We start from the raw sequence: 18,125 nt of genomic DNA, 5'->3' as shown, positions 1-18,125 counted from the left end.
CGCCGAGCTGAGTCGATCTAGCTATGTATCTCCGTCCGTCCGTCTGTCCGTCTGTGCATGTTACTTTGTAATCACTCTATAAGTCGCAACTATGGCCCGATCTTCACGAAATTTAGAATGGAGGTGGGGTTAAGGACAGAATAGAACCCTATTTCTTTTGGAGATGATCGCATAATATTTTGGGGTCGAAATGGACTAAAAACTGAAAAATTTCTTGATTTTGCAGTTTCTCTACAGGTCGCAATTATGGACCAATCGACGCGGAAATTAGCATTGGGCTAGAGCTTCGGGCTGGGCAGAAGCATTCCAATTTTGGTGGTCATCGGGTAAAATTTAGTGGGTGAAAAAGACTATACATTTGTGTTCAATAAAAGTCAAATTTCCATTAAACCGCGAATATTTTTAGTCCCGGCGAAATCATAAATAGACGAACAGGTCAATTCTGACCGTAACGTAGATACCGATAGTAAATATATAAGATATAGAGCGAAATATATACAATGTGTATATACAAAGGAAAGGAATGTTAGATGGAATTCTTATATCTCAAGAATGGCTGGACCGATTTTGACAAATGTTGCCAATTCAGAACGCGCTCTTAACATAAAAGTATAAAATCTAAAAAAATCGCATGAAAATAAGTCAAACATGATGTTAATATAGATTTTGTAGTATTTTGTGACAGTTTTTTTATTTTTTCAAATTTTTTTATCGCATGCGATTTTTTCAATTTGACTAATAATATTAAGGTATACATTTTGTAATATTTTTCCACCTTACAACACAGCTTTAGGATATTATATACAGATTTCAATTATCGTCCGATCCTCACGAAAAGGGTAGGGTTAGGCTCAGAAGGGCTAGGCCTATTGTTTTGAAAGATGTCCGCAATATATTTAGGGATTAAAATGGACCAACAACTAAAATGTTCCTGATTTTGCAGCCGTTATAAAGGTCACAAATAGAAACTAATGGAACATAATCTCGCATGAAGTTAGAGTTTAGGACAGCGGGTAGAATGAACCACTACTTTTGTCTGAAAAATACCAACATTACTTACAGGCGACAGCCGAAATACACAAAATGCGAACTTCTGCCTTTTTTTTTTGTGATTTCGTTGACGAATATAACCAAATATCCTAGACAAGCAAGTCATATAGATGAGTCTAAATTTAGAAATACAGAGGGACCTCTTGCTTTTGGAGATGATCGCACAACATTCAAAAACAGGGAAAATTTCCTCACACAATTGAAGCCAATCGACACGCCTGAGAAGAAAGTTAGGGACAGGGAAGAAGTCTAGCATTATGTATGGCCATTGGATTATATTTAGCTGTGAAATGGACCACTACGACGAAGTTCGTAAATATTGGTTAAATGTCCCTGGTCAAAATGCTAGCGAAATCTTCCAAAATGGATTTGGACATAAGGGGGCTTCTAACATATTGTAGTGTTGTAGGGTATCACATGGTCGGCCCCGTACGACTATAGCCTTTGCATACTTGTTTTTAGTATATTTTAGTACTTTTCTTACCCTTTTAGTGCGAATTTCCAGAAACCCAGCCATGATACCCGATTCCATTATACCCAGATTCTAACTTCAGCCGCTTCTTCCGGATGTTGATTTTCGTTCAGTCAGTTATTTCACTACTCTTTTATATATATTTTTATACCCTCCACCTTGGAAGAATATATATTAACTTTGTCATTCCGTTTGTAAATATTCGTCGTAGACCCCACAAAGTATATATATATTCATAATCAGCATAAAATTCTAAGTCGATTTAACCATGTCCGTCTGTCTGTCTGTCTGGCTGGCTGTCTGTTGAAATCACGATACCGCTCACATTATTTGACGTAGAGCGTCAAAATTTGGCAGAACAATTTGTATTGTGTCTAGGATGGTTGGTATTGAAAATGAGATATATCGGTCCACGTTCTGGTATAGTCCCCATATAACGGTACCTCCCGATATTCGGTATTTTTATGATTTATGCCACATTTTTTCACGGATTTATCTGAAAATTGGTATTTGTAAGTCACAACGGGTCTCTGAGCGTGTGGCAAAACATTACATGTAAAGGTCCACGTTCTGGTATAGTCCCCATATAACGGTACCTCCCGATATTCGGTATTTTTATGATTTATGCCACATTTTTTCACGGATTTATCTGAAAATTGGTATTTGTAAGTCACAACGGGTCCCTGAGCGTGTGGCAAAACATTGCATGTATAGGTCCACGTTTTGGTATAGCCCCCATATGACGGTACCTCCCGGTATTCGGCATTTTAACGGTTTTTGCCACATTTTTTCACTGATTTGTGTAAAAGTTGGTATTTGTGGGTCATAATGGGTCCTAGTTCGTGTGGCGAAACATTGTAATTATAGGTGCACATGTAGGTGTGGCCCCCCTATAACGGTACCTCCCGATATTCGGCATTTTAATGGTTTTGCCACATTTCTTCTAATGTTCTTTTACCCTACGGTGGAGGATATTAAAAGTTTGGCCCGGCCGAACTTAATGTTTTTTTACTTGTTATTACTATTTTCATCCTTTTTATCTGTTTTTTTATCTTTTCTAACTTTTTATCTGTATCTGGTTTACACGTCCGTCCAGCAATCCGAGGTCACACATTAATAACAACAACATTTCATGTAAACAAATATGTGCACATATGTTAAGAAAATTTCCATCTCCCTTCGCAAATCCAATTCACTTTTTTTTTTCTTTCGGTGCGTGATGTATTTTACGTGATTTAAAAATCAATTTACTAGAAAGCCTTAATATCTCGCAGTTTGGAGTTCCCGGTATGAAGTTATAATTCATGGACATATTTGCAATAAGTGTAAAACATTTTTCTACGAAAAAAAAATAACCAGGGAGAATGGAAAAGAAAAAAGAGAACACCATGCTACAGAAAATTAAATTCTGACTATGTGGGTTATCCCCTGGAGGTTTCGAATTCGATTTAAATATAAGTAACATACCACCTTTTAACGATTTAACGAGTTTGGCTTGACATTAGGCAATTTTAATTGCCATAGCTGTATAGTTTATTGGTGAGAGAGGTGGAGAGAATGAAAATAATTTATTTTTCATCAACTTCTGTCACCAAGAAGCACTAATTGTAATTGCCTAATGTAAATCAGAAGTTTCGCGTTGCCATTCTTGATTTAATAGGACATGTTCAAATAATCTTCAATTGCCGATTTTTTACTATAAGGTCAGTACAGGACAAATACACTTTGTTCCGATAAAGATTTTAAATTAAATGCTCTATTAAATTATTTATAAAAGCGAAACTCCAAAATTGGCGTCTTTTCCTGAATATATCAAATATTAGAGTAAATATCGGAAAACTTGCAAACTTTATAGAAAGAGCTTTAGATATTACATATACAGGGTTTGATGAAAAAACTGCAACCAACTTCAGACTTCTGTCATTTCTAAGCCACTCGTTCGACAGCTTTTCAAATTATTCCAGTGACAGCTCATTATATTTTTTACAAGCGTACAAAAGCATTTTGGTGAGTATTTTCACCACAAAAAAGTTATTCGTGATGGAATTCAAGCGTGATAGTGTGATTCATTTACACTTGGCTGGAAACCCACTAGGCAAACGTCAAGGAAGTGGACGGAAGAAAACAGCTACATCTGCAGAAATGGTTCGAAAAGTAAAGAAGCGATTTGATCGAAACCCGCGTCGCAGTGATGGAATATTACGTTCGGCAAATATTGAAAAATGAGCTCGGGGTAAAGCCATTGAGATTCCAAAAAGTGCAAGAACTCACACTGCAACAGGAAGAAGATAGTCTCAAAAGAGCTAAAGAGTTGCCATAACAGCCGATCGTTGCTCGTATTAATCAGAATAAATGCTGAATTTTATCGCGAAAATATTCTGGAGGGTGTACGCAAACATTTTGACCACAGACCTTGGACATTCCATCGCACTCAGCACGCGCCACCCAAAAATAGTTACAAAATGAGGTTTCTCGCTTCATTTCCAGCGCACAATGGCCACCAAAATCTCCGGATACCAATCCATTGGACTATTGAGTCTGGAGTATTTTCGAAAAAAATATCAAATTGTCGATTACCTCAAGCAAGCGTTTCGCTGGGAATGGGTCAAAATATCACAGAGCAACATTCGAGCAGCGTGTGTCGGTTTCATTGGCCGTTTGAAAGCCATAATTCGTGCCGAAGGTTACCAATTCGAAAAAATCTAAACTTATTCTAAAATTTGATGCTATTTTCGACATTTTTTGCTTTCCTTCAATAAAAATAAAATTAAATAAATAAAAATAAAAACTGTGGCATTTGGTTTGGTTGCAGTTTTTTTTTATCTCACCAAGTATATCAAAAAGTCGCATGTCACACTTATTTTTTTTGTAACAGGCTTGTTTTTGGTTAAAGGTTGAGAAACATGTTTGTAGCATTGTGTAAAGATGGTAGATACTGTTGCTTAATAGTATTAAAAATAATAACAACAACATTAGAGTTGCCCCGGAACACAAGTAACCAAAACATAAAATATTTGTTAACATCCTGTGTTGCGCGTGTGTGTGTGCTGCTGCATGTAGAGAACATGGAATCTATGTTACCATTTTGGGGCGCAGATATTGTCATAAATACGCAAATGTGGTTTGGAGATACGAGGACGGGCAAAATAATTCCAAACTTGCATATTTGAAAATTTTTTACCTTTCTAAGAAAATTAGTTGGAGAAGTGGTCTTGAGAGGTACCGTCATATGGGGACCATGCCATGAAATAAAAATAGACATGGGAATTTCGTTCTCATTTTGAGATTTGTTGAAATCATCTAATATCATCAGTACCATTCGGAATTTTCGGAATTGAAAAAGTGAACTTGAGAGGCAGCGTTTTATGAGGACCATACCATAATATATAAAGTAAGCCTGATAATGAGAAATCTAATCTGTAATGATCCTGTAATGTTCTAAGATTATCTGCAATGCTAGGAATTGGTTACTTCCCTCCAAGAATATTTGTTGAGAAATTTGAAATGGGAGGTAATGTTATATGGGAACCATACCATAGCAATAGCATCATCTCAATTCAAAATATGACACGTTTTATGGGGGCTATAGAACAATGTTTATCGATATTAAAAATATTCTGTAGGAAGGATGCTCACAAACAAAGAAACCAAAATGGTTTTGTTAAGCCAAATCTATTGGAACAATATTCGAGGAGGACCTTCATATGAGGGCTATACCAAAACGAGGACCCATATTGATTTTTTCATGGAGGGTTTCTACTTGCAAAGACCTCAAAATACGAAAAGTTACCGAAACCATTTAAAAAGAATTGTAAAAATGTAAAAATTATTTAAAATTGTGATACACGCTTATATGAAGGCTATATAAAAAGTAGTCCGATATGACCCATATTTTAACCGATGATTCTATCTATCTCTATTACATTTTACAGCTCTATCACAATTTTTTATACCCTTCACCATACTATGGAGGGTATATTAATTTTGTCATTCCGTTTGAAACTCCTCGAAATACTCATGTCAGACTCAACAAAGTATATATATTCTTGATCAGCGTAAAATTCAAAGAAGATTTAGCCATGTCCGTCTGCTGAAATTACGCTATCTTTCGAACAAATTGAGATAAATTGAAATTGAGATTTTGCACACATGTATATTTTGCCAGTAGGCAGGTTAAGTTCGTAAATGGGCCATATAGGTCCAAGTTATCATATAGCCCTCATATAACGGTACCTCCCGATATTCGGTATTTTGATGATTTTAGTTACATTGTTCACTGGAATTGTTTCAAATTCGGCATTTGAAGTTCGTGATGGATACTACAGCCTAAGACTGAAATTAATCTGTGTAGGTCCACGTCTTCGTATAGCCCCGATATTCGGTATTTTGACGATTTTAGCGACATTATTTATCGGGATTGTTTCAAATTTCGCATGTGAAGTTCGTAATGGATACTTCAGCCCATGCCAGAAAAGAGTCTGTGCAGGTCCACGTCGTCGTATAGGCATTCGGTATTTTTAAGATTTTAACAGAATTTTTAACGGGTTTTATTTATTTATTTATTTTTTTTTTTTTTGGAAATTGCCAAATTTGTACCAAATGGTGGAGGGTATTAAAAGTGCGGCCCTGCCGAACTTACAGCTTTGTTACTTGTTTTTTATTATTAAGGTGACATAGACATAAGGTGTATTATAAAGGTGACATGGAATTTTCCTGCCCAAGATTAGCTGTTGAACAGTGTTATGAGACACAAATTTCATATTTTACGAGAGTAGCCCTTATTCGAAAATTATCCTTTTGTATTGAAGGTACTAGAAGGGCAGAACAGTATCGTCCATTTTAAAACTTAATCAAAATCTTATCTAAATATAAAATCAACAGTTCATGTTAGGACTTTTTAGTACCCAAAATGCACAATTGTAACAGTTTGACAACAGTTTTTACCTAAAACTTCAGAAATCGTACTAAATTTTCAGACTTTCAAGACCATTGCAAAATGGACCCATATCGAACATTTCCTTTATCAAGTACCAAATTTAGTAAAATTTATTTTCGAACAATTATTGTACACATTTCCAAAATAATCTCTACATCTCAATACGGGATAATAACAGAGTTCTCAATCTTAAATTTGAGCATTCCATCCAATACAAAATTTCAAAATTCCAGCTTTATGCCTTCATCGTTAACCAAACTGTGCCACATTTAGTACCATTTTGTACAGTTCATACCATTCACCACACTATTTAGTACACTTTTCCAAACCTTGATTCCCATACCAAATTTCAAGGTTTTAGCTCTATCCGTTCATGAACTTAAGGTTCGAATTTCCTGAAACGCTTTAGTCGTATGATAGTAACTTTATACTCTCTGTTGCCATAAGAGATATGAAATTTTCGTTCCCTACCCATTTTCTTACCTCCTAGGAACCACTGTCGTTGTTATCCCCTCCCTCTTATTCTTATTTTGTATGGTGGTAGTTGTGGCATACTTACATATTTCTAAAGTCTACGATGTTTGCTCCTCAACGCCTTGTGGCAAACCCACTCTACCGCACCAAACCATGCTTCGACTTTTTGCGGGTAAGAAGTTGTGCTCTAGAAAAATTATTATATGATTAAATTTGGGCTTTGAATAAGCAGAAATTTTCCAGCGGCAGCATATATGGATGGAAGGTTAGATGGATATGTGTAAGCTCTCTGGCATGGTGTTCCGGCTCTAGCTAAGAAAACTGAATTTAGAATACTTTCACAATGCAAATGTTGTTGGTAGTTGGGAGAAGTGAGTTTGTAGCTCGGTGTGTGTGGTGGTACGTATGTGTGTTCTATATGTTATTCTAAAGGTGAAAATTGAATTAGTGTTAATCTATTTATTTTTCTCAAACGTGTTTTTCCAAGCACCGCATCTACAACACAAACCGGGTTATTTTAATAGAATTAGAAGAAAAGAAACTCTATTTATTATGGTACCCAGTTTGCTCTCTCTCTCTCTCTCTTTCACACACATAAATACATATACCACTGCAGCAAAAAGTCCCACAGTTTATGAAAAATGAAAATTAAGTTGCACATACGTACCTTTCAACATAGAATTTTTGCCGATGTGCGAAATACTAAAGTTACAAAACCTGATTAAGTTTTTCAAAATCGTTGCAGTTGCTCACACTTCCGGGGGGCTAAAGAGATGAATGAACGAACACGTTCATGCTGATGCGATAACATGGTGGTTGGATTTTAATTTGCTAAAATTATTTAATACATTGCGGGTGATAAGTAATTCATGTTGTCTTAGAAGTGTTGCTGTTGTTATTTGCGAAAAAGATTTGTTAAATTGTTGTAAAATGAATGTATAAATGCATTTTTTACATATACGTATATTGCAGTGGTCTTTAAAAGGATATAAGTGGTACCAAACAAGTAAAAAATCTGTAAGTTCGGCCGGGCCGAACTTTGAATACCCTCCACCACTTGGTACAAATTTGGCAATTTTCAAAAAAAAAAAAAAAAATAAAATCCGATAAGAATTCTGTTAAGGTCTATACGACGTTGCATAGGCGATTTTTGTCAGCATAAATTCACTCTAGTTTCCGAACGAAATGAAGTAGGTTGATAAAATTTAAATCAACTGTGTATAATGTCTGCAGGACTTTTGGTATTGAAAATGGGCTATGTGTATACAACCCCCCCCCCCCCAAATACCTCCCAATATTCGATATTTTGATGATTATTTACTGGAATTATTTCAAATTTTGTATTTAAGGTTCGTAATGGATACTACAACCTATGGCTGAAAATTTTCTGTGCAGGTCCACGTTTTATAACCCCCATGGTACCTCCCTATATACGGTAATTTCATGATTTTAGGTACATTTTTTTTTCTGAGTTTCGCATTTGGATATTGTAATGGCATATGACATATGGATCGTAGTGTAACGGGTAGAATCGGTATTTTTAAGATTTCAACAGAATTTTTAACGGATTTTATTTTTTTTGAAAATTGCCAAATTTGTACCAAATAGTGGAGGGTATTCAATGTTCAACCCGGCCGAACTTACAGCTTTTTTGCTTGTTTAAATTTAATAATACAGAGTATGGAATATTGTACTTTAAGTGTCAGTACCATTGCGAAGAATTTACAAAAAAAAAAATCGTTGTGAAAAATCGTAAGTTCGTGGTACTAAATGTACCAAATGTGCCATAGAAAATTTAGACTTCTTACATTTATAATGGAGTACTTCTGGTGTAAAAGGGTTATGTGTGAAAAATGTTACTTAAAAGTAATAAATAGAAAAACTGTACTATATATATATATAAGTACTAAGTATAAAACAAGTAAAACATAAGCTAAGTTCGGCCGGGAACTTTTAATACTCTCCAACATTTCGAAGGAAATTGAAAATTTTCAAACAAAAAAAAAAAAAAAAAAAAAAAAAAAAAAAATAAAATAAATAAATAATAATAATAATTATATATATAAACTACCACTTAAATGAAAAAACTATACGAAGACGTGGGTCTGCATACGATTTTTTTGTCATAGGCTGTAGTGCCCATTATGAACTTCAAATACGAAATTTGTTACATTTACGGTGAATAATGTCGCAAAAATCATGAAAATACGTAGTAACGGGTGGTACCGCCACACGGGGGCTATACGAAAACGTGAACCTGCACAGGCAATTTTCTGCCTTAGGCTGTAGTATCCATTACGAACTTCAAATACCAAATTTGAAACAATTTCGGGGAGTAATTCCGCTAAAATCGTCAAAATACCGAATATCGGGAGGTACCGTTATATGGGGGCTATACGAAGACGAGGACCGGCACAGACAATTTTCAGTCTTAAGTTGCAGTACCCATTAGGATCTTCCAGTACAAAATTTGAAATGATTCAGGCGAATAATGTTGCTGATATTATCAAAATACCGAATATCGGGAGGTACCGTTATATGGGGGCTATGCGAAGACTTGGACTTGCACTGAAAATTTTCTGTCACAGGCTACAGTATCCATTACGAACTTTAAATACCAAATTTGAAACAATTCCTGTGAATAATGTCGCTGAATTCCTGAAAATACCGAATATCTGGATGTACCGTTATATGGGGGCTATACGAAGACGTGGACCTGCATTGACAATTTTCTGTATTAGATTGTAGTATTCATTAGGATCTTCCAGTACAAAATTTGAAACGATTCAGGCGAATAATGTTACAAAAATATAAAAATGTTTGTGATAGGCCGTAGTACCCATTACGAACTTTAAAATGATTTTGATTTATTTAGCTGTAAAATGGACACAACTTGAATTGTTTTGAATACCTAACAACACTACAGAACGCTTAAATGCTCCTGATAAAAAAGCTAAGGGCAACATCTGTTACCTACGTTTTTGCTGATTTCTTAAATTACCTAAATTTCAAGGTGCTGCCTTTGACACACATTTCTTATATTTCCGTTTAAAATTCCCCCATACCACAATTTCCCTTTAAAATTTGTGCATTTGAAAATGTTTCCTCTATTTTCGAATTTACCCAAGGAGTTAATTTCCTTTTTTGCCCCGTTTTTATGTTTGTAAGCCTTTTAGGCTTTCTAGTCTGTTTTTGAAAAACAAAGCCTTTGTAATTGTTGTCTAATAAACGGGAAAACCTTAAAATGACACCTTTTCTATTTTTGTGTGTGTCATTTAAAAGCACTTTACCTGCGGCATATTCACAAGCACACACACACACAATCATATCCGACCTGACAAAGGGAAAGTATGACACACGCACAAAGCGAGGAGTATGTAAATTTCATATTTCAAACATATACATTGGGGTGGAGCAGCATACAAATATTTTCTATATTTTTCATAAATACAGGGTGAGATAAAAAAACTGCAACAAAGTCATTTTTTTAATTTTACTGAATGAAAGCAGAAAATGTCGGAAATAGCATAAAATTTTGGAAGAAGTTTAGACTTGATCGAATTGACCATCTTTGGCACGAATTATGGCCTTCAAACGGCCAATGAAACTATCACACGCTTCCCGAATGTTGTTCTGCGGTATTTCGATCCATTCCCGGCAAAGGTGATCTACACTTTTGGTATTTTTTAATGCCAGCCTTATTTTAAAAAATACTCCAGACACAATAGTCCAACGGCTTGCGAGCCCAAGGCTTTAATACACCCTCCAGAATATTTTCGTCATAATATTCGTCATTTATTCTGATGCCACGGTCGATTAATACGAGCGGAGAGCGACCATCGGCTGTTATGGCGGTACACACAATCACCATGGCCGGCGTTTGAGTTCTGGTGGCCAACCGAAGGTGCACATTTTCAGCTCTAAAACAAACCCATGAAAAAATGTTGCAAAAACTATAAAAATACCGAATATAGGGAGGTGCCGTTATATAGGGGCTATACAGATATATGGACCAATATATACTAGTTCCCGCACCGGAGCTAGAAAACATTATACCCTCCTATTGAAGATGGAGGTTATAAATTTTAGTCAAACAATTTTACAAAATTTCGCCCTAAGTCTTTGAAAAAGTATTATTGAAGGTCTGCTGTTGTACTCTATAGGTCTTTGTAAAAACTTCTTGAACCGCCCTAATGCTGTACCTTATAAAGGTAAAATTCAAAAGAATTAGCCACAGAGAAACCATCGATGAAAGTGACAGCAAAGCGAGATACTCACGCAAGTATTGGCAATGGAGGTTACATCCCCCACCTTCCCCTCACTTCAGTGCCAACGAAAACGACAACAATTATGGGTGACAGGATCAAATAAGCCTTATAATACAACGCCCGAATACAAAAAGGGTAGAATTTAAAACAAAGGCTGAATGAAAATTCAAATGGATTTGACATTTTGCGTTTCTCACTGCCGGAACATGCTTTGAAATGGCAAAAATGTTAATAATAAATATCAAACTTTGCACTCTAATGATGATGAAAGGAGTGGGGGGCAAAAAGAAACTCAACAATGAACAACGCAAGGCAGCAGGAAGGAAGGAACTCAAATTTGAAAACAAAATGATATCAACAATGAGTTGAGATGTTCAAAACATCATCGCCATTGAAAATTTTTGGAAAAGATTTCTGCCAAAGGGAAATGAGGTGTTAAAATTTTCTTTTGATGTCTTTTCAATAAATGAAAATTGCAAAAACAGTAAATTATCCCCTGGGCAAAAGACAATCAAAGAAATTTTCCTTCATCTCTTGTCAGTTTGAGTCAGTCTATTGAAATTCGTTCACAGGAAATCCGCTTAAATGTTTGTGATTTGAAATGTTTTTGTAAAATAAATTATGTCTGCTGTGAATGCAGTCAGCCAGCCAGACACGCATTTATCCACAAAGCGAGTACGTTAAGGGGAGGTCAGTGACAAAGGTTTAGAGAAACAAAATGTTAGGTTAACATTGACGGTGAATGGTAAATAAAAAGGGACTGAAGCAAATGATGTCCCTTTTTCCATTTCTCACACACACACCTTCATTCAAAAGACTATTTTGCATAGAAATTGTGGGTGCGGAAAGGAGAGAGAGAGAGAGACGAAGAAGACATTTGAAAGCGTAACCAGAAAAGGAATTCTAAAGGTGCTAATAGCCACTTTGTGTTGTTACTTTTACTAAAGCCGTTGTAAAGAGGTTTCAATGAAAACTGTAATTAACTGTCACAGTAAAGGGGTCTTAGTGCACACACACACACAGCAACTAACATACACACACACACAAAGAATAGACTGCTAAAGGAACTACTATTCACTTGTGTATCCTTATTTAAAATAGTTTATTTATGAAAACAAACTATTTGAATGAATGGAACAGATGAATATTCAAAAGCAGATGTATTTTCCCTGGGAGAATTTCACGGTAAGCGATTTTAACAAGGGTTTTACTGTGTGTTACGATTCTGATTTGATGGGGACGGGAAATATCACACAAGGACTTAAAATAGATACATTAAAAACATTTTAAGATAAGTTAGAAAGTATCAGTAGGTATTTAGAAAGATTTAGAACCATTTAGTACAAAAATTGCAGTGGACGAACTTTGATGATATCCCTCGGTGAAAAACGTATTAGAGGTAGTGGACCGGCACATTTTTTTTAAATCGAATATTATCTAAATGGGATGCGCAAAGTAGCAGTGGGCTTACACTTTCCATGGGCTATTTGGCTTAAGTTTAATATAAATATTACCACGGAATTATATGGGTTACTCGATTCGTTTGATAATGTCTGTGACTTTAAAAGAATGTTTTTCTTTTTCAACAATACAGACAAAAACCAGAAAAGTCAGGCGGAGCTTCTTGATAATATCCTACAGCCCCTTGCATATATAGCAGAGATTCATATAACAAATAAAAAATATAACAAATCGGATGAAAAATATATATGAGAGGGATGGGGTTTACGACAAGGTGGGCTTATATAGGCAAAATTTTATTCCGGCGAAAAGTGTGACACTAATCAACGAAATAAAGAATATCTGCAGTTACAGTTATATGGGGTCTATACCAAAAATTGGACCTATGTATACATTTCTCTGCAAGAATTTTACTTTATGCACTCGGAGCAGATTTATGGGGCTACGTCAAAACGTGGACCAATACAACCCGTTTTGCATTCCAAAAATTAGAAGTTTGATAGGGCCAACAATTATTTAACACCTCAATAAATTAGTCCAAGACAAGGGATTACATAGCACTTAGGGATCTTTCTATCTCATTGAGGAAACCAGTACTTCAAATTTAGTGTAAATCGGTTCAGATATAGCTATAGCTCGTATATATATGTTTCATCCGATTTGGGGTTTTAAGTCCCTCACATGCGTAATGTACACTCCACAAGAATGAACTTTGGGACCAAATATCAGATACAGCTCAGAAATAAGATTCCAGATTTGGATATAGCTCCCATATGTATCTATCCGATTTTTAATACCCTACACCACAAGGTGGTCAGGGTATTATGTCTTTGTGCATTTGTTTGTAACAGGCAAAAGGAAACGAGATAGACCCATAGTTCCTTTTGATGATCTGCATAGAATCACATTCTGAGTCGATTTATGCATGTCCATCCGTCCGTCTGTCCATGTATTTTTGTAAACAAAGTACAGTTCGCATTTATTGCCCTATCCAGATGAAATTTTGCACAAATCATTTGTTTGGCCCAAGGACGAACCCTATTGAAATTGGAGATAATCGGTCACAATTTTGATATAGCTCCCATATATATCTTCGTCCGATTTGCCTTTTATTGTGCACCAAACGTGTAATATCAGTCCGAATAGTATGGAATTTTGCACGTACAATCAGATTGGACCTCAAAATAATTATGCCAAATTTGATCGAAATCGGTTCAGATATAGCTATAGCTCCCATATATATTGTTCATCCGATTTGTAATTTTTGTCCTCCGCAGCCGTAATATGCACTCTGTAACAACAATATTTGGGGAAATATATCAAATACAGCTCAGAAATACATTTGCTAAATTTTATCGAGATCGGTTCAGATACATTTGCTAAATTTTATCGAGATCGGTTCAGATTCGGTTCAGGATATAGCTCCCATATATAACCTCGTCCGATTTACCTTTGATTGTGCACCAAACGTCTAATATTTGTCGAAAGTTGGCATATACGACCGAAGTGAGTCTAGAAGCTAGTATGTCAAATTTGGTGAAGATCGGTTCAGATACAGCTATAGCTCCCATATATACTGTTCATCCGATTTGTTATAATTGTTACCCACAGCCGTAATATACACACCGTAACAACGATATTCAGGGAAATATATCAAATACAGCTCAGAAATATCTTTGCCAAATTTTATCGAGATCGGTTCCGATTTGGATATAGCTCCCATATATATCTTTATCCGATTTCAAATTAATTGTGCACCAAATGGGCAATACAATTCCGAATTTAAAAGATACAAATGCTTCGCCATATTTAGTCCTTTGAACTTTAAATTATAATTATAATCATAGCGTGTATGATTGAATTCTCCCATAAAAACTTTTAATTGTTTTGTGGAGCTCTACTAAATTAGCAAAGTGGTGTAGGGTATCATAAAGTCGGTCCCGCCGGACTTTAAGACTTTCTTTACTGGTTTTTTGTGCAAATGGCTTATATCATCCAAAATGAACTGACGTTTTCACTTCCGACAGCATTCAGAGCAATAGCAAGTGCTTCCAATTTTGGTGAAAATTGGTTCAGATATATCTATAGCTTCCATGTACAGGGTGAGATTAAAAAAAACTGCTGCAAAGTCAAGCGTCATAATTTTTACATTTTTTATAAATTATATTGAATGAAGGCCAAAAATGTTGGAAAAAGCATCAAATTTTAGAATAAGTTTAGATTGCTCTAGAGTTCACAATTTAGAATGGGGCTAAAGTTGAAGGCTGGATAGAAGCCTACAAATTTAAGTGGTTATTTATTTTATTCATAATAGGTTATATTTCTAAAAAAATTCTATAAAGGTCAACGTATTTGTTTGTAACATGCCGAAGGAAGCAAGATAGACCCATAGTTACTTTTGAGCAGCTTCATGGAGTCTCTTTTGTGAGTCGATTTGTGCATGTCTGTCCGTCTATGTATATTTCTGAAGCAATTCAGGTCGCATTTATTATTAGATAGTTATAAACAATATTTGCTTGGTTCAAGAAGGAACCCTTTTGAAATTGGAGAGAATCTGTTCACATTTAGATATATAGCTCATATATATATATATATCTTCAACCGAGTTCGGGTTAATTTTGTCGCAAATGACCAACACCAGTCTAAATGACCTGCATTCTGGAACATACGAATGAATTTAAAAGCAAGTATATCAAATTTGGAGAAAATCAGTTTAGATATAGCTATAGCTCCCTGGCGTAGCTTTCATCCGATCACAATTCACAATAATTTGTGGTACTAGATATCAGATACAACTACGAAGTAAGGTTAATTGTGCACTACGTGGCCAATATCAGCCCAAATGACCTGAATTTTGACACATTCGACCGAATTCTGTCTAGAAGCATGTACATCAAATTCGGTGTTAATCTGTTCGGATATAGCTATAGCTCGTCTATTTATGTTTCATCCGATTTGATGTTTAAGTCCCTCACATTCGCAATATGCACTCCACAACAAATACATTTGGTTCCAGATGTTTTGTAGAGCTCGGAAATACCTTTGCCAAATGTTATCGAAATCGGCTCAGATTTGGAAAAAGCTCCCATATATATCCTTAATTCGATTATGGGTAATATCAGCCCAAATGGAGTGAAATTCGGGACGTACATTTCCATTTGGAAACAGCTCCGATATATATTTTTTAACTATATTCCTTCCCGAAGTGATACAATGCACTCTATAGCAATGTTATTTGGTATAAAAGATAAAAATGTCTCCATCAAATTTTGTGAACATCGATTCAGAATTGGATATGCCTCCCATATACTAGCTCCCTCTGAAACCAAATTACAACTGCTCTAAAGCCAAAGGTTGATAGGTGTTATGATCTACTTCAAATAATTCTTTTTGTTAAAGGAGCTCCACTAAATATGCCTAGCGGTGTAGGGTATCAAATATGTCGGCCATGATCCACATATAAATGAAAAATTTCATCCCCACTGTACATGTCTGTCCTTTTATACTGGATTTAAATGAGTGCCATTTCATTGGCATTCTTTTGTTCCGTTCCGTTTTGAACATGAGCATTTACTCGACGAAGCATGTGCATTGGTAGTGGAGGCAAAAAAGGTGTTAAAACTTATGATTGGAAAGTTTTCCAAGTAATAGATATATAATTTGTTTAAACATATAGTATGGAGGAGAAGAAGAAGAATAAGAAGAAGAGGAAAAATGTAAAAGAAGAAGAGTTGAGGGCAAAATTCAATTACAACTTTGACAGGATTTATCGATTTCTTTTTACAGATTTACAAATATGGTAATGTAGTTAGGATGATTATTAAATTAAAAACATGGGGAGGAAAGTAAATCTCTGCTCAATAATTAAATGTATGGCTGTGGCATTTAATAAAATAAAATATGAAGAAAATAAAATAGAAGCAAAAAATGAACATTCTTATTTTAAATATCTTTAAAACTGAAACATGTTTTAGAATTAGAAAATTGTTATTTTATTTTATTTTATTTTTGATATTTTATTTCCTTTAAAATACTCTCTATGTTTTCTTTCGTTAAGATTAGCTTTTATGTTCGACAGAAATCAATTTAATTTATTTTACCCGCCTCCAGCTGAACTACTAACCTCCATTCAATTTTATTGCCATAAACCTATTAAACTTTTTTTTTTCAAATTTTCTATAACGTCTTTAAACCCATAACTGATACGTAATATTATAACATTCTTTTTTTCCTATTCTTTTGCAGCGTGATCTTATTAATTTAGAGCCCACACGAGATGATGTTGTAAGCTGCGTATCAAAAGGCAAAAGTCAGGTAAGTTTCATACAAAGTCACTAAGTCGTTGTTCGCTGATTCGTTCGACAATGATGAGGTGAAGTCATATTAAAGTACTGAACAGACGATGATGAAGAAGAAAAGTTATTCAACCTTAAGTCAATGCATGTAAGCCGATTTGAGACTTTATTTCAAAAAGAGAAAGGCATGAGTGCATCAACACTTATGCATCTGTGTTGGGTGTATCAATCAATAGCTAAGGGCGGAATAGCAGTTTTTAGATCTAGTTCGTGTTATATTAATAGCTTTTCGAAAGGAACTACTTTTTATTTTTTTAGGAAATGAAAAGAAAAAGAAATTCGAACATTTATATCCAAATTAACGAAAATCATAAATTCCATATTCATCTCAGGTTTCTAGCAAAGAGAAATACTTTTACATATAGTAAGTTTTAAAGAATCGCTGACTTGTTTTGCAAGTTATGAGCGATAAAAGTATTGAAAATTGTAAACCTTTGTAAGTGTGGTACCAGAAGAGGTTCACAGATATTTATCATCTGCACAACAGATATTGTATTGACAAAAATGTTTGTATGGGTGAAATTTGAATTTTGTTGAATGCTTATTTCGCTTTTTTCGAGCGTTTTGTTTTTCAAAATCTTGAATCCTATGTTGGGCAGGAAAAGAAATGGTCCGATCTCTACCATCTTTATATCAGATCTTGTGTTAATGGAAATATTGAGCTGCACAAAATCTTGAATGGAATCGGATGTTAATTTCGTGTTTTATGGGCTTAATGGATATTCAAAATTTCGACTTATTGTGGGAGAGGCACCAAAGGGAGTGGACGAATCCATCCATAATCCATCTTAACACCAAATCTTGGGGTAATAGGATATGTGAAATTTGAAGACAATCTGATTCTTGCATCACATTTTGTAAGAGTTGTAATTATTCAGAATTTTGAACCCTTTGTGGGGGAGGCACCTGATGGAGTGGACCGATATTGTCCATTTTGTCCTCACCTGACCTATAACTGATGTAGATATTAGGATTTGCAAAGTTGGAACAAAATCGGATTACTGCTTCTTTTTCTGTGCAGAAAATATTTTTTTTGTCTTGAAAGTTTCGACCTTTTATGGGGGAGGTACCAGAAGGATGTATTCCATCTTGGCACCAAACATTGGATT

The 18,125-nt window shown here is 35.1% G+C and overlaps 1 protein-coding gene across 2 annotated transcripts in view; it reads left to right on the top strand.

Annotated features, from left to right (window-relative positions):
- The window catches only part of LOC101898415 (semaphorin-2A), a 172,867-nt gene that overhangs the window by 96,229 nt on the left and 58,513 nt on the right, over window positions 1–18,125 (top strand). For both annotated transcript variants that reach the window (XM_020034693.2, XM_059120024.1), the window contains exon 5: window positions 16,907–16,975. In XM_020034693.2, coding sequence (XP_019890252.1) covers window positions 16,907–16,975 — 69 coding nt within the window. The remainder of the gene's footprint in view (window positions 1–16,906; window positions 16,976–18,125) is intronic.

This window comes from Musca domestica, unplaced genomic scaffold (assembly GCF_030504385.1).
Source record: "Musca domestica strain aabys unplaced genomic scaffold, Musca_domestica.polishedcontigs.V.1.1 16, whole genome shotgun sequence".
In the NCBI taxonomy this organism is placed as follows: Eukaryota; Metazoa; Arthropoda; class Insecta; order Diptera; family Muscidae; genus Musca; species Musca domestica.
The sequence above is the reverse complement of the archived record's forward strand: the minus strand, read 5'-3'. Positions and strand labels throughout refer to the sequence as shown.